We start from the raw sequence: 23,720 nt of genomic DNA, 5'->3' as shown, positions 1-23,720 counted from the left end.
CCTGCTGACTGGTGAAGTCGGATTTAATATTACTATTCTAGAAATGCCACTTTTAGAAAGTGAGCATTTCTTTGCACTTAAATCTTACTGTGCATTACAATCCACGTCTGGCTGGGCTTGGTTGACAGCTCCTTGTGCATTCACTCAGACACACCACAAACACAGGGTACTCAGCCTCACTTGCATACATCTGCATTTTGAATGGGTCTTCCTGGGCTGGGAGGGTGGAGGGTCTGCTCTCACACAAAGGACTGCCACACCCCCTACTGGGACCCTGGCAGACATGATTGAACTGAAAGGGACCTGGTGCACTTCTTAGCCACTCTTTGAAGTCTCCCCCACTTCAAAGGCACATTTGGGTATAAAACAGGGCCTCTGCCCTACCTCATCAGACACTTGCTGGAGAAGAAACCTGAACCAGAAACTACATCCTGCCAAGAAGAACTGCCTGGCTGCTCAAAGTACTCACCTGTCTGCTTTCTACAAAGGACTGCTGCCTTGCTGTTGGCCTGCTGCCTTGCTGAACTCTTGTCTGGCTGTGAAAGTGCTCTCCAAGGGCTTGGATAGAGCTTGCCTCCTGTTCCCTGAAGTCTCAGGACCAAAAAGACTTCCCTTTTTCACTTGGACGCTCCGTGCGCCGAATATTTCGACGCACAGCTTGTTCCGCGGCGAGAAAAACATCGCACACCGACACTGATCAACGCGACGCTCTGGGGACGACTGGAAATCCGACGCACGGCTTCGCAAGGACAACGCCGCCCGACCTCTAGAGGAGAAATCGGCGCGACGCCTGCCGTGAGATCGTAATTTCAACGCGCAGCCCCGCAGCCGGAAAACAAGCAGGAAAATCCACGCACAGACACGGGACATCTGGTAATCCCCGCGATCCACAGAAAGAGACTGTCCGACTTCCCCGCGTGGAAAATAACGACACAAGTCCGTGTGTTGGGGAGAAATCGACACACACACCCTTTTTCCACGCACCTCTTCTTTTGTGGCCCTCTGAGGAGATTTTTCCACTCTAAACCAGGTACTTGTGCTTGAAAGAGACTTTGTTTATATTCTAAAGACTTAAGACACTTTATATCACTTTTCAGTGATATCTCTACAATTTCCCATTGCAACTTTATTCTTTTTGACCTACAATTATCCTGATAAATATTATATATTTTTCTAAACACTGTGTGGTGTATTTGTGTGGTGCTATATGGTGGTATTGTATGATTTATTGCACAAATACTTTACACATTGCCTTCTAAGTTAAGCCTGACTGCTCATGCCAAGCTACCAGAGGGTGGGCACAGGATAATCTTGGATTGTGTGTGACTTACCCTGACTAGAGTGAGGGCTTTTGCTTGGACAGGGGGTAACCTGACTGCCAACCAAAAACCCCATTTCTAACACTGCTCATCTCCACAACAGTCAGACTTCTCAGACAGCCCATGGAGTAAGTGCTGTTGGAGATTTGGATACATGTCCGCCCACCTAATTTAGAAGGGGCAAAATATAGCAGTTTTTTCAATGCCCCTTACTACCAGGAAATCCCTGACGGTAAGGGGCACTTAAGAGTGCTCAATACTCCCAGACCCTGCAATGTGAAGAAACTCTCATGGCAAAAGGGGGTGGGGGCATTGTTTTTTTATTATTTTTTTATTTTTAAAAGAAAATCACACTTTGGGATTTTCTTTTTGCAAAGAAAAATAAAATTGTAACTTTGCCATACAGCTCAATCATGTTTTGAATGAGCCATTCTGCAAAGTTACAATGCATTGACTGCAGTGACAGCAGTTCCTGTCAATGCTTAAAATGTCTGCCAGGCTGACAGACATTTTAAAATTTGACAGTTGGCACGTTTTCCAAGGCAACTAAATAATTTACTTTGTTGCCCTGGTGGCGGGTGGGCTGACCCTCATTTTTTAATTGAGGCCCTATGTTACTAAAGTTAGATGATAGCAAAATACAGTTTTAATTAGGGTGTCAGGAAAATATGCATCAGAAAATTGAATAAGAAAAATTCCATAACTATTTGAGACAATTGCAAATTATTGTTACTGAAAATGGCATGGGAGTAGAAGAATTGTTGGTTCTTTTTCTGAAAGGACCGCATGTGGGGGTTTAGAATGAAGATGTGAGAGAGTTCTAAATCGCAGGTGCCCTTTGGAGAAGAAGAGCAGCAGTATTAAACCTTTGTTTGAATACTGCTGACATTTCAAGTAGCCAAGACTCAAAGCTGTGTAGAGCGTGGGTACTTCCTGAATAATTCAGTGTATGAGTGAGAATCAGGGGACATGAGAAGAATGGTGTTGCGGGTTAGCCAAGGCATTTTACAGATGCTTTGGACTTGAATGAGAGGCCATTGCAGCATGGAGAAATGGTGTTAAACTGTAAGATGTTCTGCTCACTCTAATAAATCTTACCAACCTGTGCCTTGAAAAGTGGAAGATGGATTGTTAGTATGCCTCTATGGATTGTTAGTATGCCTCGAAGAGAATTATAACTCTGAGAGGTACTTGACAGACACCTGACTTGACTTACTTACATTATTTGACCTTTCTTCTTTTCAAACTCTTCTTCTATAGCTAGCAGACCTCAATTGAATTTAAGCATTGAAATACCTGCTCTATTTTACCTGTTTTGCTCCTGGACATCATCCACGCCTTGGCAATTACATGATTTATCTAGACTATTAACACATTTTATGGAGTTCTGTGTTTCAGGACCATTCTAAATTACCCTGTGCTCGAGTTCAATTTCTCGGATTCTTTCTTTACCTCCACTTACCTTATTTTACACAATGACTGTTACGCGCCTCTCCGTATTTCAATTACTTTCAACCAAACTGTAAGTAAGCGTTTCTCCCACTACAACGGCAGTGTAAATGTGAAAACACTGTGTACCTCCCCCTACTACATATCCAACAAGCCAACCTTAAGTTGTTGGTTATAGGTTTCCAATTCTCTGCACGGCTTGCCATTTCTCCCACCTAAGAAAATACTGCATGTTTCTTTACTATAGATGACACAGAAACCAGAAATTAGGGTAAGGTCATCAGTGATGTTCTCCATGCATTGTAGTTTCCAAGAAATACGAATTCTGTGAATTTCAAGTTCGTGAAACCATCCTCGCAAGTAGTCAATGGTTCAATTTTTAAAAACTTCAAAATATTGAGAAAGGCAAAAAAATCATGGACCCAGTAACATACATCAGATCTGAAGTTGAACAAGAACTTTAGCACAACTTTTCACGCCTCCTCAAAAAAAAGGAACCGGACGTGTGTTCCCAACATTCTTTTTTCATTAAAAAAATTAGAATAGGTAAAAACGTAAATAAAAGAGATAGAGTTAGGGTTGCAAAATTCAGTTTCCTAATTATAACATGACATCTAAACCAAAATCATAAACAGTGGATAAGGAAGGGAGGGAGGTGGACAGAGGAGAAAAATCTGAAAAAACTCTGTGGAGGATCATAAAACAACAGCAACAAAGATGAAAAGGAATAGGTAAGTGAGAAAAGAGAATATTATGTTTCTAATTTTAGTGTAGCAGGCAGGGAGTGAAAAGGAGTTGGTAGGGAAAAGGATAACAGGGTAATATTAAGGCAAGGTACAAGGACAGGAGACCAAAGGGTCTGAGTAGGGAATGAGAGAAAGGGGGAAGTTGGGAGTACACATTTCCCACTGAAGGAAGCTATAAAAGAGCTGAATGATAACTGGGGATATCCACGAATAAAAGATAATTATAAAAGAAAGACAGACATCTAGATGTAGATTAATCAGGCAGTAATTGGCGGAAAAAAAGAAAAAAAGGAAACCAAGGCCTGAGTTTATAAATAGAAATTGTATTTGCTATGCTTGGGCACCGTTTACCATTTTGACGCGGGTACGATATTGTTGTCTCATTGGACCGGAGGGAAGCAACTGAGTTTTCCAACGTACTTCATTCTGTGTTTTTGCTCCACCTCTCATACCCCCCCCCCACATATCTATTTGGGTCCGAAATACAAAGTTGACTTCTAGATAAGTGGGACCAGGGGGTTTCTATTCCAGAGTGATAATCATTGCGAATTAAAAGAATACTGTTTTTTTTGTATTTACGGGAGCAATATGGAAGTTGTGTGATCCATTCAGAATTTTGCATGTGAATAGCAACGTTTTTTGTATACTTAATACAATTCTGAAAAACTAATAGCACCCACACAGCAAAGACCTCTAAAGTTGGCAGGCTGCATTCCTCCAGGACAGAGGGTACATCCCTCCACTATCCTGGATGAAAGAAGTTCACCCGCCAAGTTATAAATAAAACATCTTATTATTTAAAATTACTCTTGATTGGCATAATTATTTCTGAAATAAGAAAAATCATGATTAGAAATTTTAACAATCCCAAACCTTTAGTCCTTTAGCTCTGTTTATTGCTCTCAGGGGTCGCAGAACTCTCAAAACTCTGAGAATTTTCACAACTGATATGGCACTTGACCTGAAAAAATTAGAATAAAGTATATAGTAAAAATATGGCTGCATGCATAAAATGCAGTTTGAAAAACATATTTGGCCATTATAATTCTAGAAACTCAATGCACACTTGCATATAAGAGGTACTTAAAAATCATATAACTGGTATTCTGAAAACATCTTATTACATGAGCTTGAGGGACGCCACTGAACGGTGGGCATTGCTCAAGCTGCTTGTAGCTGAAATTGGTAAATTAAAGCTAACAGTGTAGGACACTGCGCCAACCGTACTCAAAGAACCATGCTATTATCAGCTGGCAAGGTCTCTGTAGACTACTATCTAATGCAACGTCAACATATCGAAATTTAAGAAGAGCCTATCAGCTGGACAAGTTCAGTTTGAGCACTTTCACTGTGGTATGATCTCTCCTGACTATGAGACTCACTGAGAAACACTTGATTTATAGAAATGCTTTAAAGACGTTTGATTACATGTAGTTGACAATGGGTCAGCGAGTTACATGCACACTTGTGACACCTTCAGAAAACAGAAGGTCATGTGCTCAAATCCCTGCAAAGCAGACCGAGCATCATTTTATTGTCAAATAGCAAAACCTGGTACTTACAGCAATTTGACTCGATAGAAGCGATACAAGCAACAACAAGTTACTACTAATCAATGAGTAATGCTTTCAAGGTGTTTTGCCTAGATGTTTTCTACATCTGAGAGCTAACAGACAACCGGGGAGGCGACCGATGAGCTAAACAGAAGAACATACAAAAGTCTGACATCAACAAAACTATCCACTTCTGTGTGTTATGTAATTTATGTTCCTTACATATTCCTGGGCCAAGATTGGGGGGAGGATGTAGAGGTGCGGGGGAGGGGGGCTTCACGAACAACACAGAAATTAGTTGTTGTTTCAAGGTATGGGTAACTGGCCCTAGGAAAAGCAAAGAATCTATTGACCAAAACATATCAGGTCAGTAGTCTGCAGATTGTACTGTTTTCTCTTGATAACCATCAGTCTTGACCTCCCCCAAAAGAGGAACAGAAGCAAACAGAAGAGTTTCAACCTGTTAAAGCCTCTTTGGTCTTATGGACAGAAAGCTCATCAATCTACGTTTTGAGCATGCCCCTTCTCCTTAGCAAGACTGAGAAAAAGAGATTGATGAAAATGCTTAAGCCACCTATTTTAACCGCTATTAAAGCCATAATGCTTTCTATTGCATTGTCTTAACTTGCCTTTGTGGTGAGGTGGGGGGCAACCATATTGATTTTAGAACCTACCTCATATGAGTTTTCCTGTCTGAACTACTTGGCCACATGTTTGTAATTTATTACGCCTCACTGGCACCAAAGTAATATCTATGAGAATTAACTGACTGCTGCTTGGGCCAGATGTACTAACATTCGTAATAGCGGTTTCGAAAGAGCAATGTTTTGGCGAATTGGTATTTGGGAATCATTATTACGAATGTACTAAAGATATATCTGGCCCTTATTTCCAAATTATAGATTTATGGTGGGTCGCAAATAGACCTACCACATGAACATTAAGGGCCAGATGTAGCAACTTCCCAAATTGAGACTTGCAATTTGCGAGTCCCTGCGACTCGCAAATTTCAAGTCGCAATGTGGGATGCAGAAAGGTGTCTCAGACACCTTCTGCGAGTCACTATGGGGTCGCAAAGACCCACCTCATTAATATTAATGAGGTGGGTCGCAATTTGCGACCCCATAGCGAGTCAGGGCACTCACGGGGATGGAGGCCTGCTGTAGTCAGCAGACCTCCATGTCCGTGACTGCTTTTAAATAAAGCAGTTTTTTTGTTTTCAAAGTGCAACCCGTTTTCCTTAAAGGAAAACGAGTGGCACTTTGAAAAATAAACCGAAACCTTTTGTTTCAGTATTTTTCAGGGCAGGTAGTGGTCCATTGGACCACTGCCTGCTCTGAAAAATTATTTTTTGGTCCAGTCACAAAGGGGAAGGGATCCCATGGGGACCCCTTCCCGTTTGCGACTGGGTTACCATCCACTTCAAGTGGATGGTAACTGTGAGTCCATTTGCGACCGCTTTCGCGGTCGCAAATGGAATTGCATACCAGTGCAACTCGCAAATAGGAAGGGAACACCCCTTCCTATTTGCGACTCTGAAATGCATTTTGCGACTCGGTTCCGACTCACAAAATGCATTTCTACATACCAGATGGGCTTTAGCGACTCGCAAACGGTGTTTTTCGCTGTTTGCGAGTCGCTAAAGCTTTCCTACATCTGGCCCTAAGGAGGTATGTTGCAATTTGTGACCTACTAGGAATCGCTACCATCACAGGGATGGGGGCCTGCTGAAATCAGCAGACCACTGTGTCTGTGATTGCTTTAAAAAAAGCAATATATACATATATATATAGCCGGTTTTCCCTAAAGGAAAATGAGCTATGTAAAAAAAATTACATGTTTCAAATGTTTCATTTTTATTTTTTAAGAGTAGGCAGTGGTACCATTGGACCACTGCCTGCTCTCGGAAAATATTTTGTTAAACATTCTCAAATGCAAGGGTTCCAATGGGACTCCTTCCTATTTGTGAATGGGTTACCACCAACTCACTGCATTTCGGTTGGAAAACATTAATATATACCATTAAGATTCCTGATTTGGAAGGGACGTCTTGAACATGCCCTGAACACATAGCGATTCTGTTTTTGGTCGCAAACCCAAATTGCGATTCGGAAACTTGTCAACAAATCGCTATGGACAAATGGACTGATTCTGCAAACTGGGCTGTTTGCAACCGTAAAATGCTCTGCATATCTAGCCTTTAGTTCCTTACTCCCTAAACACAGTACCTTTAACCACATTGAACATATCTGCATCAAAAAAATATTTTAAGATTTGGAAGCAATACATTGTAACATTTTCTTAGTTTTCCTTCATCTTCACATTTATTCTTAATTTCAGTATTTTATATCCTTTTTAATCATAATGCAAGAACTTGCTTTAGGAGTTACGTTTATCATAGTACAATACTTGCACATATCGTATTGCCGATGACGTTTATTTGATATGTACTGTATTCACCTACTTATTTTACAACCTTAAAAAATACTTACAACAAGAAATAACATGCAAAAGTTGTTTTATACTTACTGAATTCCAAATGACACTAGGGAAACTCCAACAACAAGCAAATCCAGCAAATTAAAATAATTCCTACAGAAAGATCCTTTGTGGAGAAATGCTCCAAAGGTTGTCATCTAAAATAGGAAATTGAAAAAAATATATAGTTTGCTGCTCTATATCAATTCAAATAAAATAAAATAAAATAGACACCTGTCTATCAACACCTTTCTGTAATAATAGAATTAAGTCTTTCTGCTTCTGCATTCTTTAGTGTACCTAATTAATCATCGTAACACAAATGTCAGCACAGTCTGAAAAGATGTATTCTTTGTATCAAGCGTGAGATGATCATTAAAGAATATAACACTATGCAACTCATTTTCTCGATAGTTCATTATTCAAAAGGAGTACAAAAACTGGATTTTCTACTTGATTGCAGTTTTGTCCACTTCTAATAAAAGCTCTATTATAAGCCAGCGGTCTGCATATGCCTCCCTCTCTTTTCCTAGTCCTATATACATAAATCCTGAGGGACGTTCATATCTTAGTTACAATCCGTTCCACCAAGTTCAAGAGCAGAATGGCAAATAATAGAGTAAATTAAGGTATTAATCCCTACCAGAGGCAGGTATGATAATCAGAGGGAAAAGAATTACCAACAGCTTGTTTAACACTGTTATAAGATTCTGACCTCGTATCACATCAACTGAAAATAATTTTCAACAGTGCCTACCAAGGCTCAGGTGGTTCTGTTTTGGATACTCATGTTCTAGCAGAGATAACTGGCCTCACACCAATCTTATCATCTGCCCTCACACATCATCCATCCGCCAGTAACACTGAAAGAAAGGATGCAGCACTGCGACATCTGGGAATTCTGTACACCCTTGAGGAGGATTATTTGTTTCTTCAAAGACGGTGTAAAGATGGTGACGATCACTAGTGGAGCATCATCAGGGTCAGCTTTGTCACCATTGCCTTTCAACATACACATGAGGCTATACATTTGTGCTATAGTCCACTAATTTCAGTTTAAGATATGCATGGAAAACACAATCAAGACCTTGTGATGAAAGGGAGTCATACTTATTACTGGATGAGGAACCATTTAATGCACACGAACAGTACCAAAATAGAAATTCAAGTGCTATAGGTGCAAAAGAATGTGACAACAACCATTGTGATAGCCCCCATTTTTTGCACATCTTTGGGGTTGACCTGATCTTCAACACTCAAGTAAGTATGTGTGGTTTACAGAGATCAGCTTGCAGCTAATTCTGCTTGGAAAAATTGTTCCAATACTGCAAACGAACCATCAAGCGGCGCTGACCAGACAACTGTCTTGTTCTATTGCATATCTTGTACACAAAGTATATTGGCAGACATACATAAGCGCAAAACCAGGAAGTGAGACTAGCCCTCTAACAAAAGAAACATCTGCCTCAAAATTCCTGTGGCTCCTTGATGAATCAAAGATCCTAATTCAACGTGCATGCACAATTCCCAGGCCTTCATTGCACAACTGCCTGAGGTACATGCAAATGCGAGCTTTAACAAGGAACCATTGCTCAATCGACATGAAAATTATGTGCAACAAATTGGTTAAGCAACAAATGCACTGATACAGATGCTTAGAAGTAAAGGGGCATACATTCTGTGGCACTCTGGCCAAATTCTATTACACCATCAGCCCATCCAGAAGAGTGCTGTGGCATTATGTAGGCTTCGGTATATCACTGGGACTAGAACTTTATAATCCAAATTTAAGACAAAAGACTGAGACCTCAAGATGCAGCAATTAGTAACTCTGAGGAGCTGGACTAGAAAGGAATGTAATCCAGAATGAACTGTATGCTTTGTCCAGTTAATGTAACAGTACCACTACTCTCAGTACTAACTAATCTCTTTTAAAATTATGGCAGAATCAATATCTTTGCCAGAAGTCTGATATACTATACTGAGGGCTTTTCAGACCTACAATAACATCCTATGTTTGAGCAATTAAGTTTAGCACAATTCCCTACAAAAGTGATCTAATGCTTCTACAAGATGACCAATTGGATATCATGGGGAAAACACTTAATATATGTGGTACCCATCTAGGGGTGATATGTAACTCTCCAAAGGTACCAACCAGGATTTAGCCCCTACAGAGTACACTTAAGTAACTGACTATGTCGGAAATTGTCTTTCTTTCAAAGGGCATACCATAAAACTCCAAAGTGCCTTTCTTTCTGAACACCAGAGCATAAGACAGAACAAATGGGCAGAAAGTCAATTGAGGACTACGATTTATACAAAACAGCACAACAAACAAAAATTAGGCTTATTCTGAATTGAAGCCCATTCAAATTGTATTTGTGCTTACCCACCGTATGGTTTAGAATACACCTAGTAAACAGTTATTTTGGTTTAGACTTCAGTTCCAGAAAGATTTAATTTAGTTTCAAATAAGGGGCAGTCCTGTGTTCTGCCAGACTTTAGAACACCTCAGACCATATATCGATTACTACTTTAGCTATGGTTTCCCACTGCCACACCTCTCCTCTAGTAGTCTACAAATTCAGGAGATTAAAATTCACTGTCAGGTTTCAGTTTTGTATTAAGCATTTCCCAAAGGCAGTTCCTTTAACTTCTGCTGCAGATTTCATGATGCATTTTATGAAGTACCTTTAGGCATCAGGGATTTGGATATTCACCACCAAAACCAGCTTGGCAGTCCTTGGTGCCCACACAATTAGGCCAGGAAAGTGTGTTTCACTGTCATTGAGGTTAGCTAATGTCAACTGACTGACTTCATTTCCACTGCAAGGAAAAATACTGTGAGACAAGAACTCAATATCGTCCTATTCTAATGCACAAGTGGTTTCACATTAGGCAGTTACTGTTCATCTACTTTGTGAGGCCATGGATTGCTTCTGTAAGTATCCGAGGTCTGATCCTGCACCACCTTGAAAATCTCCCAGTATGAGTAATGTCATCATTCATGAAAACCTTCAGGCCCTGGCCAAGCAGATCACAAGCCTGTTGCTTCACAGTCACATTTCAGGGCCCAATGTATGGTCTAAGGTTAAATAACCAAGTTGGGCCAATTTCTTCCCAACTCAGATAAAAGACACTTTTAAAGCCCACACACTTATAAACACCTGGCCGTCCACTGTGTTCAAATACAACAACAACTCCAATAGGGCCAGAGCTCCAAAACTGTCTTATCCAGGATAGTTCTGAGTTTGTATTGAATTTACAAACTACCAGTAGCTTTGTGTTGTAGTTAGGGTGAAATCCTGACTGATGGAGTCAAGACAAAGTATGACCCTCATATATTCCTACAGTCAACACATGACTGCTCTTTCCAGGAGTTTGGAGTGCTAGCTGAGCAGTGAGAAGGGGCAGAAAGTAGAAGGTTACTAAGGAGGCAGAGCAGTTTTTCAAGAGGGGTGTAACAAGTTCTGTCTTATATTCAGGCTAAATGATCCGAGTAGATAGAGAGACATTGAGAATACATTGAATTAGTAGACTTACATATTTATTTACACTTTTCCGATTTTTACCAGTGCGAGCATCAGTGGGTAAATCTGAGTGTTGGCTACTGTTCGTAACCGACTCTAAATATGTTAAGGAGACTTTGCAAACAGATGTAGAATCTGCCTCCAGGACCCGACTGAGCAGCACAGGTCAACAGAAGTACATTCCATTTCTCTTTTCTCTCATCATTTTCACTTTGTCATATGAGAATTGAATAGAAATGTTGCCGGTTCTGAGTAGAGCTGATTGGTTAAACAACCTCTAAATAGTTGAATACAACATTTTAGGACAATTTTCATCTGAAGACATTTTCTGGGCAAATTGTTTTCTCTTTTCTGCCCTGAAAGGAATTGATGTTAATAGAGGCAGTTGGCCTCAGAATCATAAGCTATCCCTCAGGTTTTCTCGAATTGCCATAATCACCTTTTAGCAGAAACAACATCAGGAGCAAAACAAATCTAGTAAATGCATTCTTAAACTGTTTAACAACAACAAAATTAGAGTATTACAATAATTTTCTACTACATGGTTTCAATGGGTCAGATGGCAAGCAGGATTGCTGAGGTTATTGGAAGAGATTAAAATTCCTGAACCCGAAATCGGTATGGGTGGAAGGGTTTTGAAGAGTGTTGTCTGAGGAAAAGACAGTGCCTACAAAACCGGGGATAGAAAAAGGAAAAAATGGAGGTCAGAGGGAAATTGAGGCTCAAACAAATTAGATAATTGTGACGACTAAAACAAAATTAATAATGCCATGTGCCAAATGGACGAGACCTTTGACGTCTTACAAGAACTGAAAACTATTCATATCATGGCTTCTGGCATTAAATAGAGGGCACAAGCTCCTCAACCAATATATGTTAAAATCTCCAGAAAGTAATGCCCCATGCCAAATGGATGAGACCTGTGACTTCTTAGAAAGACTGAAAACTATTCATATCATGCCTTTCCATTAAAATGAGGGCATGAGGTCCTTAACCCATATGTGAAAATCTCCTGAAAGTGTTGGAAAGGCATATGAGGGGGTCTGTATTACAGTACAAAAGTCAAAAGAATGTTTTTTTTTTAATTGCATAGAAGATCATTGATCTGCAGACCTGAATATAATTTAAAGGGGAGATTATATTTAAAAATAAGCATCTGCTCTATGTGCAAGTTTCCAGTGGTGTTAATTTCACAGAAATAAGATGGCTTTTGTTCTAGCTGTCTATCTACATCCTTATTCTTCCTTTACTGAGGAGGTGCTGCACAACATTAATATTCAGCACAGTCACACTTTTGACCAAATCCAACATAGCATTATGTTTTCTTTTAGCTTGCTTTTCAGCACCTGTGGCATCCATAAACCCATAATGGTAGATGGATTAACTCCCACCTCATTCATTACATTGCTCGGAAAGGGAATCCTGTTCTATCGAGTGTAGAAGAATATTGTTATGTTTTCACCCATTTCAATGTATACAAACACATCTTTAAAAGTAACTGTTACAGGTACAGATATGCTAAAAAAAGGCACTCTTAAAAATATTTTTTCAAATGCCCAAAGGAACATATTTTTGCCCTCCTCCTTTAAGAGAAGGCTATGTTCCATCATTGTTTAATCAGTATACAAAATGTTTACCAAACCAAATGGTGAAAAGCAATTCACAGCTGTAAAACTAACTGCACAGAAATGTTAAATTATCATGGTAAAATGCAAAATCCAATCAATTCATATTTTGTATATCATGCTCACACACCAATTGCTTACTGTTACACATTTAATAAGGGGTAACAATCTCATACCCTGTAACGTGCTACACACTAAAAACAGGCAGTCAGTAAGAGGTGAACCACAACACATGCATTTGTCTTCTCGTCTCATCTTTATTAAGGTAACATGTTTGAATTTGGATGCTACTCTATTATTTTTTTTCTATTTTCCCCCCAAAAATTGTGATTATCTATTATACTATAAAGAAGCATATTCTTAAATTAGAAAAATATTTTTTTCATTGATTGTAGCATTATAACAATGCACTCTACATGGAAATCAGTGGGGCAAAATGAAAACCATGCCTGAGGAAAGCCTAGGCTTGGTAGTAGGTGCACGCACTTGTCACCTGATACAATAAGTAATGGTGCCCTGGGGGCAACTTTTTAAAATAGCTATTTAGGCTTTTGTGCACGCCATTGTTGCAATACATCATTGCAATCTGTAGAAATTATTACACTTTATCATCATGGAAAATTTGCATAGACATAAACCAACTAACAGAACCACACAGGCATGAGCAAAATAAAAGAACCATGTGGGCATAGTCAAATTAAAAGAGCCACATGTACATGGTTTAACTAAAAGAACAATATAGACATGATCCAACTAAGAGACCACGTAGACATAGTTCAACTAAAAGAACTTAATGGAAGTGTTAAAAAAAAAAAAAAAAGCCACATGGACATCATCCATCTCAACAAAAAGCCTCAATTTAATTAAAATAAAAAAAAACACATAGTCATTTGCTATTTCCATATAGTGCGTTTAGCTGAACCAATCCAAACAGTTCTGATAGGATAGGTGAAGCAGTCTTGTGGTTCTTTTGGTTGGATTATGCAGATGTGGTGCTTTCAGATTGGTCTTTTAATGTGGTTCTTTTATTTTGACCATATGCATATGGCTCATCTAGTTGATTCATATTCATGTGCTGTTTTAAATGAGATGAGCTAAAAGAATCACTTGGACACAGTGTGACAAGGACAACCATATGGACATGGACTATCAAAAAGGCCCACATGTATTTACTCAAAGTAAAAGAAGCAAATGGATATGATCAACATAAGAGAAACATGTATAGTTGGCCTAACTGAAAGAACCATATTGATGTGGCAAAAATAAAAGAACCACCTGAACATGACTAATTCAAAGAAGTATATGGCTATTATCTACCTGAAAGTAACATCTGACATAATTAAACTAAAAGAAGCACTTAGTTACAATCCAACAACTAGAAGAACTATTGGGGTTTACCCAATAAAAAAAACTGCATTTTACAGTGATGGATTTGTTTGTGAAAACTGTAGAATCCTAAATGAACATGAAAGTTACAGGGTTAATGTTTTGAGGGACAGTTGAACACAGACAAAAACACATGCATAGGAAATGTCCATTACTGTAGGAAACAATGAATAAAAATGGAGCACATTCATTGTGATGGTCACATGCATGAATATCGCTGAGGTTAATCAAACAAAACCAGCAAACAAGTCAAAGACATCCTTTCAATCAAATGGGGATTTATTTCAATGATTTAGCAAAAAAGGTGAAAAACACTTCAAATTTGCTTTGGTTGGCAAAGGCACACAAGGTAAATCCCGCCAAACAAGCTTGCGGTTAAACCTGTTACCTTCAAAACGATCTCAAATGTAAACATACTAGTGAAGACATAGTCTGCATAGCCTAGGACCTGGAGAGCAAATAAAAGGTGTACAAAATTATTGCAAAATGCCATTTATTTTAGGGAAGATTCATTAGAATGTTATTACCTTTAAAAGGATTTCAACAGTAAAGATTCCTGTGAAAGCATAGTCAATGTGACCAAGTATCTGCAAGGTATAATACACGTAATAGTAAGAATATTAGCCATAAAACCTTCAATTGGCAACACATAGACAAATTCCATGTACGTACATCAATTTTCTTTTGAGTGTCAACACACTTTAGGTTTTTAAGTGGGTAGTGAAATATTAGAGTGAAATGATACACTTTTCTTGAGCATATGAAACATAACAATTGAATAACTGTAGCCCTACTCAAAAGAATAATGTGTTTTTACCATGTCTACATGTAAAAAAATCAAGTTTAAATAAAATATATTAAGAAAACTGCAAGCTAAAGCAGAACAACAATGAAGAAATACTAAAAATAATTATTTATTCTGCATGGCCTCTCAGGCTCTCATACAATCTGAGATGCTGCAAAATCCCCTTTTATTTACAATTTGTAAACAGCCTGATAAACCATTTGCTCTTGAGACAGTTAAATGCTTGACTAATGTGTTGTATCCTCGAGTGCATAGGCTTGCGTTCATGCCCTCCTACTAAGTTCAATCATCTCCCAGAGGTTCAATGGTACGGGATTTTAGCAGATATTATAAATGTGGCTGTTTAGGCACTTGACAAAAGAAATGTGTATGAATTTATTTATTTTGGTAAATACATGATTTAAAATCTTTGAACTCAAAATACATTTTTATCTTTGGAATAAACAGAGTGATGCTATTTCACTGTGTATCACCTAATCAAAACATGGTTATGTATTACAGCAACAGTTAATATGATATTACCTGGGATGAACGTCGTGGCAAAACAGATTTGAAAAGCAATTCAGTTCAATGCTTAAGCAGCACTGAGTTTCTTTAAAGAAGTTAAAAGAAGTTTAAAGAAGATTAAGTGGTTCTTAACCCTCAGTCCATGGACCACTGGGAGTCCGCGATATTAAAAAAGTGAAAATTAAAGTTTGTTGGATGACATTTATACATGTATATAAGAAAGATGCTTATCGGTTAGGTGGTAGAAACAGCTTCAGTCCTGTTGAAAGAATCGGGTATTGGGCCCCTGTTTTGCTAACTTTCTAGTACAACTGAATTTAGCCCCTAAACAGTTTCTCATCATCACCTTAGCCTAAACATAATAAGAAAAATGAACCATACTGCAAATCATGGTGATGCACATCATGCAGGTGGGTATTAAATTGGAGACAAGTCAGAAATGGCTAGCCAATAGCAAAGGAAGTTGTAGCTGTACTCATGACATCCTTATACTGTTTGTAAAACCATATTTGTCAATTTAACCTTGTGATGTATGTTGCAGAAGACTCTTCCCTGAAGTGTCTATCCTCTTACATTGAATATCGGTGAAAATTAGGGGATGGTAAGACCTCAAAGATCCCATGTCGGAAAAAACCTATTGTAACAGTCTATGACAACAGCTGATGTGATGGTGAGAGTGTTGACAAAGGTACACGGTCTCAAGGTGTGAGCCTATAAGTGCCTCAACACCAAATTTTATGACAGAAGGAATAACACACCCTTTCCAGAAGATATCAGAGGTGCCACAGAAAGACTGCCAGCCAAAGAAGTTCCATCATTACACTAAAACACAATTCTATCATGTTTTCAAAACCAAGCCCTCTTCTAGCCAGTCACTTAGAATATGTCTGATGAATCCTCAGAGCCATTTCATGATCAAGCAAGATTTGCTTTGTTTGATTACGAATTACACTGATTATGAATTAAATATGTTTTGCTTGGGGATCATTCCCTCAAGAGCTATTTCAAAGAAATAAGCAGTCTCAGGGTGATAATTATGGAAAATTAGGTTGCAAAAAAACATCCAAGACCGAAAGCTCTAGTATTTGAAAAAACAATAATCAGACGTCTTATCAGTAGAGAGGAAAATAAATGTTTCAGCACAGTCTGAATAATCTGAGAGAAGCGTTTTGGGAATGGAGTACTTAGGCCCTATTTCCATGAATCCATCTCAGTGTGTTAGTTGTGAGATGGAACAAAAAGTTAACTTCACTATGCAAGGAGGTTTCTTGTGTTTGGCCCCAGTGCAAGAGTGAAGTGTCCTGTCATTTTGCCCCGGTCTCTGACCTTATGCCTCGTTTTTCACCATTTTGCCTTATTATAGAAAAAAAGATGTTAAAGGCCCACAGCATCTTGGTTGATAACACTGCTCCATGATCCAAAACATGCATTTATGTGAGATGAAAGTTTGACCACCAACAAAGGCATCCTTTGAAGGAAGCTAAACTGTTCTAAGATGCTGAAGTGCTATATGTTTCTCAGTTAGAGAAGCCATGATGACCCAGCCACTGCCAACATATGCCATGCACCATGCTTTGGGGCAGTTCTGATTCATCTATAAACGGGGGTACAGTGTGAATCACGGTAGAAGAATGCTGCAAAATTAAGCTCACATTAAAATAAGTTCTAGATAACATTGTAAAAATTGTTACAAGGCCCTATTTTCTGTAATGTGTCTGAAAGATAGACACTGGCAAAAGGGAACATTTGGCCTTATATATAAGGAGACAATCAGTATAGCACAGAACTCAAGAATATTGATTGCACAACATGCCACTCATTCTTAGGCATGGATTTTGTTCTGAAATCTGAGAATATTACAAGAGAGGGAGATTAAAAAAATACATTATTAATCAGAATTAGGTTTAAATGGTAAGAGAGGACAGCATGGCATACCAACCCTTCCTAATATACACATTTCACCTTAGATGATGATTTATAGTTATCCAACCTGCGCAGCATTGCTTTTTAGAACACAAAAATATTGACTTTATGGCTCAGCTTAGCAGCAACAACAATAGAAAATTATAAAATATATTAATGTGAAAGAACACAAAATGATTCCTTCATCCTAACAAACTGATATTATGGTATGTTAACCGAGCTTGTACAGTGCGATGACTCACTCCCGAAGGAGTATCCTGACACTGGATCTATTCATGCAGAACGAATTTGTGACTCACTTACAACGAAAAGGATTCATAAACTTGTCCCACAAGATAAGAAATTTACCATCAACTTTTCAAAAGATTTCTTATAATGCTAAATGAAATGTTAAAAATAACACATGTTAACTGGGGTAGCAGAACATTAAAAAACACTTTTGATGCTTACAATGTTCCGAAAGGAGTGACTACGAATTGGATCTTCAGCAGCCAGAGACGCACTACTAAGCATAATGAAGACTAAGATGAGGTTGGTGAAGATTTGATGATTAATTAGCCTGTGACAGGCAACTCGAATTCTATAAAAAAGAGAGAGAAACTGAGAAATGACATATTGCACAGAAATTAATTTGGCACATTTTAACTATCACATAAAAACAGTAAAGGTCCTTAGTGAGAGAGTAAAAAGGTGAAAGGAGAAACTTAGGTGAAGTGAAATGAAGAAGCTTGATTTAACCTTATGTCGACAATTCAGAATATTTACTCAAAATAATAAAATATTTTAGGCAAATACTTTACAAGAATCAGTTTATGACAGGAGGAGGATAAAGTAGTGTATGACAAAATATCTTAAATGCAAATGCAAACCAAAGAAAAATTAATAAATCTGTAAAACTCTCCATTGATGTGAAGACAGTGAGCTAATAACAGTTGCATATTGACTTTAAAAAACATTTGAAAAAGGTGGTATTTAGCTCTTGTGAATCTAAGTTTGAATTACGATTTTTGCATCATTTGTCAGTAAATGTTCACGCAAAAATGCTTTAGATGTTTTTAAATATTATTTTCACTGGATCTGGATGCCATGACATAGTTTCATTCCTACATGTTGGTTATTTAGCTGTGCCCTCCTTTTTCTTCTGAGAGTGGACTTTTGCTTGCCTGCTTCTGAAAGAAAACTAGCAGGGTTGACTTTAGAAAGCAGTTGGTCCTATCTTTGTGCTGAGTATCAAAGATGTACTTTTCAGATGTCTGCTTTAGATTCAATTGATGCATATAGGCATGCCCCCTTAGACTGACAGCTGAGAAAAACCACTGCACACACCCTTTTGATTATTTCTTCTGGGGCACACATGTCTACATTGTATAGCCTCTCCTTTTAGGTCTGGCCTTGAGATCCAAGTCTTTTGTCATAAAAATAATTCATAAATTAAAAAAATACACACCTATGTACATACATAGAGGGTCTTTAAGTCAGCTCTCTTCATCCATTCATCTGTTAAATTGTCACTCCCGATTTGTTGCTGCTTACTGTATTTGAAGGCTCTTTTTCACACTGTAGTGTCTGGTAATTTAAAATGACTAGTTATGTCATCAAGGGGGCAATTTGCTATCACTTCTTTGAATGTGCAATGTAACATTGTTCATGACTGACTGCCGGTCTTATGAACCATGATTTAAGTATTTAATGGTTTTCATTCATTAATTTTTGTATCCTAGGTTATCTCCTAGAAGGAATTTTCATTAGGTGAGTGCCTTATGGCTCATTTAATTAATTTCTGTGCATGGCATGATCGAGTAGACAGGCAGGGATGCAAGCAGCTCTCTGATGAAGGCCTCATAGCCGTACGGTCTTTAGAAGAAGGCTGAAACATGTTGGTTCTTTAAGGGTATTCAAGTCATTGTTACTCAAGTGTACCCAACACTGCTTTTGAATAATGTCATAGGTACTCACAGAATACCTTGTGACATTTTTACTCACTTGGATCCCTGCTACATATCTAGTGATAATTTATCTAAGAACTCACAATTTTAATTGAGTCCGCCATGATGGTACCACATATCACAGTGTGGATAAGCGCCTTTGATGAAGCATGGCACGATACATAGTGGTTGAGGTGTCTATTCCAAAATCTTAAAATTTCCCCTGGGACTTACCCCTCAATTTAGACTTAGGGACTGATTTAGAGTTTAGTGAATGGGGTCACTCTGTCACAATCGTGACAGATATCCTGTCCTCCGTATTACAATTCCATAACAACCTAAGGAAACTGTAATATGGCGGATGGGATGTTCCTCACATTTGTGACACAGTAACTCGTCCGTCAAACTCTAAATCAGGCTCTTAGTTTCATATGTGTGAGGACGTCTGACACAATCACACCTTTTCTTTGTGCCAAAAACTATTATGTTTTCCAAGGATCTGCAATGAAACTGAAAAGGGTTTCTATACCAATTTTAACTTTGCCTGTCTGATGGGAAGTACTTCTATTGTTATATTAACATTATTATGTGATAGTTCATTTATTTTCACAGTTAAAAATTATATTGCAAGCATATGCCGCCATGCTTAGGTGGCAACAGGTTTTCTTTCCTTTACTTCTTTAAATTGTTTTAGCAAATGCTTCAAATAAAAAATGTAAACTTGCACTCTCACCAAATTCACAAGGTTTTAACTAACGGTGCTACCAGCATTAATTTTATTTGTGTTTTACACCAGTGACCATTATGGTTGAGTGACTCTAGGCTATATCCAGTCTATCTTTACTGAACTAGTACTAGTGCTGAATATTACTATTGTATCTAGAATTACAAAGCATCTACTTTCTACTAGACAGATCTCTCCAAATAGTACTGCATTAAACCTAGGCTAACACCTCATTTTAACCTTTTTTAATCATGTGGTATTTCACACTCCTTTTGGAGTTCATTTCTATGAAAGTTTTTTTTTATATAATGTCTATATAATAATAATACCTTAACAACATTGTACGTAGGTTGTAAAGAACAATTGACCACCATCAAGTTCTTTTAGCGGCCACTACTACTATTTCATTTTTCTCAGAATGAAGTATGTTCAGCAGCACTTTGGATTCTTTGTCATTCAAAGAGTTACTATCTCAGTGTCAGTCGAATAACCACCTTGAGGGAGCTAGCTTCGAAGTGTTTTATGGACAACATTCTTGCATGAATAATTCTCAAAATTTCCTATACACAATTATATTTATAGTATATTGTCTACAAGTAAACACCTAGGTTTTTTTGTTTTCTGCCATTAAGGGCATTAGAGTGCTTTACATGAGAACAAGACATTATGCATTTTTTTGGGAACAGGTAGATTATGTGATTTGCCCAGAATCACAGGATATTGAGTAGAGGACAGGATGTGAACCTGACTCCCCAGTTCCATTGTCTGCAGATCTATCCGATAGGCCATGTCTCCAGACCTCCATGTTTTAAGATACATATTTTACTATTGTTTTTAATTTCATGTTGATCTCATGTAACACAGTAACATATTATATATCTTTTACTTAGTCTTTTGTTCTCCAATTGTCTCTCTCTGTTTTTTATTTGCTTCTTCTACCCCATGTATTTTCTCCCTTCTCCAGCCTATACACCCTCTAACTTCCTTCCATGAACAAAAATGGATTAGCTTTCTTAGAATCTTGATCTAAACGTCTTAGACAGTAGCACAGTATGAACAAGCTTCAACACAGATATTTATTTGAAACAACTCTGTGCCAATGGAACTTTGGCAAGACTATTAACTTAAGTTCGCTGACGACATTAAGAATGTTAGAAAAAATCACTGTCCCTGGAAAGTGTTTCTGTAATGGCACTGCAATGAAAGACATGATAAGCTAATGGCAGCAGATTTGCTTGTGTCAATTATTTAAACTGCACATCAAAAATTATCATCTTACAAGCTGAATTTAAATCTGAAACTTAAAAAGAACAGATTGGTAAAGTTGGTTACTTACGGATTGGTATTGCTAAAAATGAAAAAGGCACTCCCCTCAGGAATAGGTGTAATCTTTTCCTTATTCAGCTCCGATATTCTTCGGGGACGAGGGCCAGTTGGTACTTCTGGTTCATCCTCATCCTCCTCTTCTCCCACTTCAAATTAAATACACAAATATTAAGACATTAACATTTTAGTACTTACATATTTCAGTCAGCAGATAGACGGATTTATTGAGACCTATAAGGCATTTAATTCCTGTTTTTCATCTAAGTGCTACTTCATAAAAGCAATTGATAGGATTGAATGATCATGCACAGTATTTTCTGTTACTAGATGTCATTTATTTTTGCCTCTTAGAGAAATACTGCTCACCTATTTCTGGATTAACTCACAGACTAGAATGTATTTTCCATGAATCATTCCCTTTCACCCCACAGACATACTCAATGTACTTTTTAAATATGTCTAGCTAACACCATCATGGTTTTGTTCTGTTTGTTCTGGAAGCAGTGGAATTTCAAGTTGTTCCCCACTGGTGAGATATCCCACCGGTGAAGATTGAAAGTCAATCCCATACAGGGCAAGTATTATACAGGAACATTTATTTTATTATTTTAAATTCTGCTGATGGATCATTACGTTGAAAGGTTCTGGACTCCCTTATCCTTAGTTATTTGAAATCAGGAGAATCTGACAGAGTGGAAGAAGTTAGAAGGAATTATGAAGCCTTGTTTCTTTTTCTGCAGTGATAACAGGGCTAGTACCAACTTCAGTGGTTTCAATGTCTGCTAAACTAAGTTGCTAATCATTGTTGTAAAACTGAAGGGACAGAAGTGCACTGAAAAGCTAAGAGTGTTTATGGTCCTATGGTAGTTCGAAGCACTATAAGATGCTTCAAGCAGTCTTCAGCATGTAAAAGGGATGGCAATGACTTAAGGAGATCTAGTATCCATTGAGATTGTTCTTGAGTTGTACATCCAGTGACCTTATGTCTTACCAGATTATGCCATACTAAATATCCTCTCTATCTGAATTGTCTTTCAAAAGTTGAATGCATTGTCAAGTTTCAGACATCTCTACTACTTCAGTTCCTGACAAAGATTTGGACACCCTTCTTATGTTAACTTTTCTCTGGAGTCAGTACACATAAAGTGCAACAGGAGAAAAAGCTTTCTTGTCCACTCTGTTTTGAATAGTTTTTTAGAATTAGCCTGGAGATGGTCAGGGAACTAATAGCTCAGAAATGTTGAACTTTTTAATCCTTTTAAGTCAAACCAAACATGTATTTAAACACAGATTTAATGAGAACTAGATAATGGATTTACACAATACCAAGCAAGGGTACTTCTTTGAGTAAAGTTCTACTTTATTGACAATTTTGAAGGAATTCTGTTAAGAATATTTATTTTGATATCGGAAAGCAAAGATTCCTATGAGGGTTAAAAAGTGAAAATCCACTTTCTTTACACCCTCTTGTTTTACCCGCTCCTTGTCTGATCTGCATTAACATTACCCTACCAAACCTAATCCTAATGTGCAGATCCTTTGAACAGCACCAAAGTTAGCAAGAAAGCAACTAATATTAAACAGATAGAGATATTTAAATACTGATATATGTACAATGCAAAATGCTGCATTACAGCACACATTTAATGACATTCCTTTTCTGTATCATATTTAAAAATAAAATAACATATTTAATAAAAACAAGAAATAACATTTTAATGTACAGCGCAGACAAATTATTCAGCTGTATTAGCATACCAGGTACATCACTAGCTGGGTAGGGGTTCTTCTCCTCATTATTTTCTTCATGAACTTCTTCAACAGCAATCTATGACAATGGCAAAATAAATATACAGTTGAATTTTTACTTTGATAATTAAAAAAGAAACAATCGCTACACATGATACTGAGGCAAAAAAGTTCCTGCTTCAATCAATAAAATTATATAATGTTCTTTAACTATTGGTTTTTAATTGTTCTCAGCCCAAGCTCATTTCTATGGCCTGGGAAAGCTAAGGTGATTGAAGAAATTATGGCCAAAATGAGTACATTGAAAGTAAAATGCAGGTACATTAATCCAGTTACAACATAGATCTAAATGTGTTGTCTGTTATAACACAGACAATTTAGCAGTGATTCAAATTATGTTTACAAAAATATAATGCAAGTTTTATATTAACATGCACAATACCTAGAAACTGAGGACCATACGGAGCTATTTAGATAATGTCAGAAAAGAGCTGTATTGTTTACACATAGCTATCTCTAACATATACTCATACACAACAATAACAGCTAATCCTACTGAGCTCATATTAAGAGGAGCTAATCGTAGTAGTGGTGATCCAAGAGAGGGTATCAGCATGGTGGTAGAAAGAAGGACATGTTGATGTCGTCCAAGTGGTTAGACGGGGTTGCTTG

General features: G+C 37.8%; 1 protein-coding gene across 2 annotated transcripts in view; it reads right to left on the bottom strand.

Annotated features, from left to right (window-relative positions):
- CACNA1D (calcium voltage-gated channel subunit alpha1 D) overlaps positions 1-23,720 on the bottom strand; it is a 1,248,477-nt gene that overhangs the window by 486,818 nt on the left and 737,939 nt on the right. For both annotated transcript variants that reach the window (XM_069206436.1, XM_069206437.1), the window contains exons 18-23: positions 23,058-23,127; positions 21,310-21,445; positions 17,775-17,904; positions 14,617-14,676; positions 7,597-7,703; positions 4,388-4,475 (exon numbers count right to left, since the gene is read on the bottom strand). In XM_069206436.1, the coding sequence (XP_069062537.1) occupies positions 4,388-4,475; positions 7,597-7,703; positions 14,617-14,676; positions 17,775-17,904; positions 21,310-21,445; positions 23,058-23,127 (591 nt within the window). The remainder of the gene's footprint in view (positions 1-4,387; positions 4,476-7,596; positions 7,704-14,616; positions 14,677-17,774; positions 17,905-21,309; positions 21,446-23,057; positions 23,128-23,720) is intronic.

The sequence above is a fragment of the Pleurodeles waltl genome, chromosome 9 (assembly GCF_031143425.1).
Source record: "Pleurodeles waltl isolate 20211129_DDA chromosome 9, aPleWal1.hap1.20221129, whole genome shotgun sequence".
NCBI lineage: Eukaryota > Metazoa > Chordata > Amphibia > Caudata > Salamandridae > Pleurodeles > Pleurodeles waltl.
Note: the sequence above shows the minus strand (reverse complement) of the source record. Positions and strands in the feature narration are given on the sequence as shown.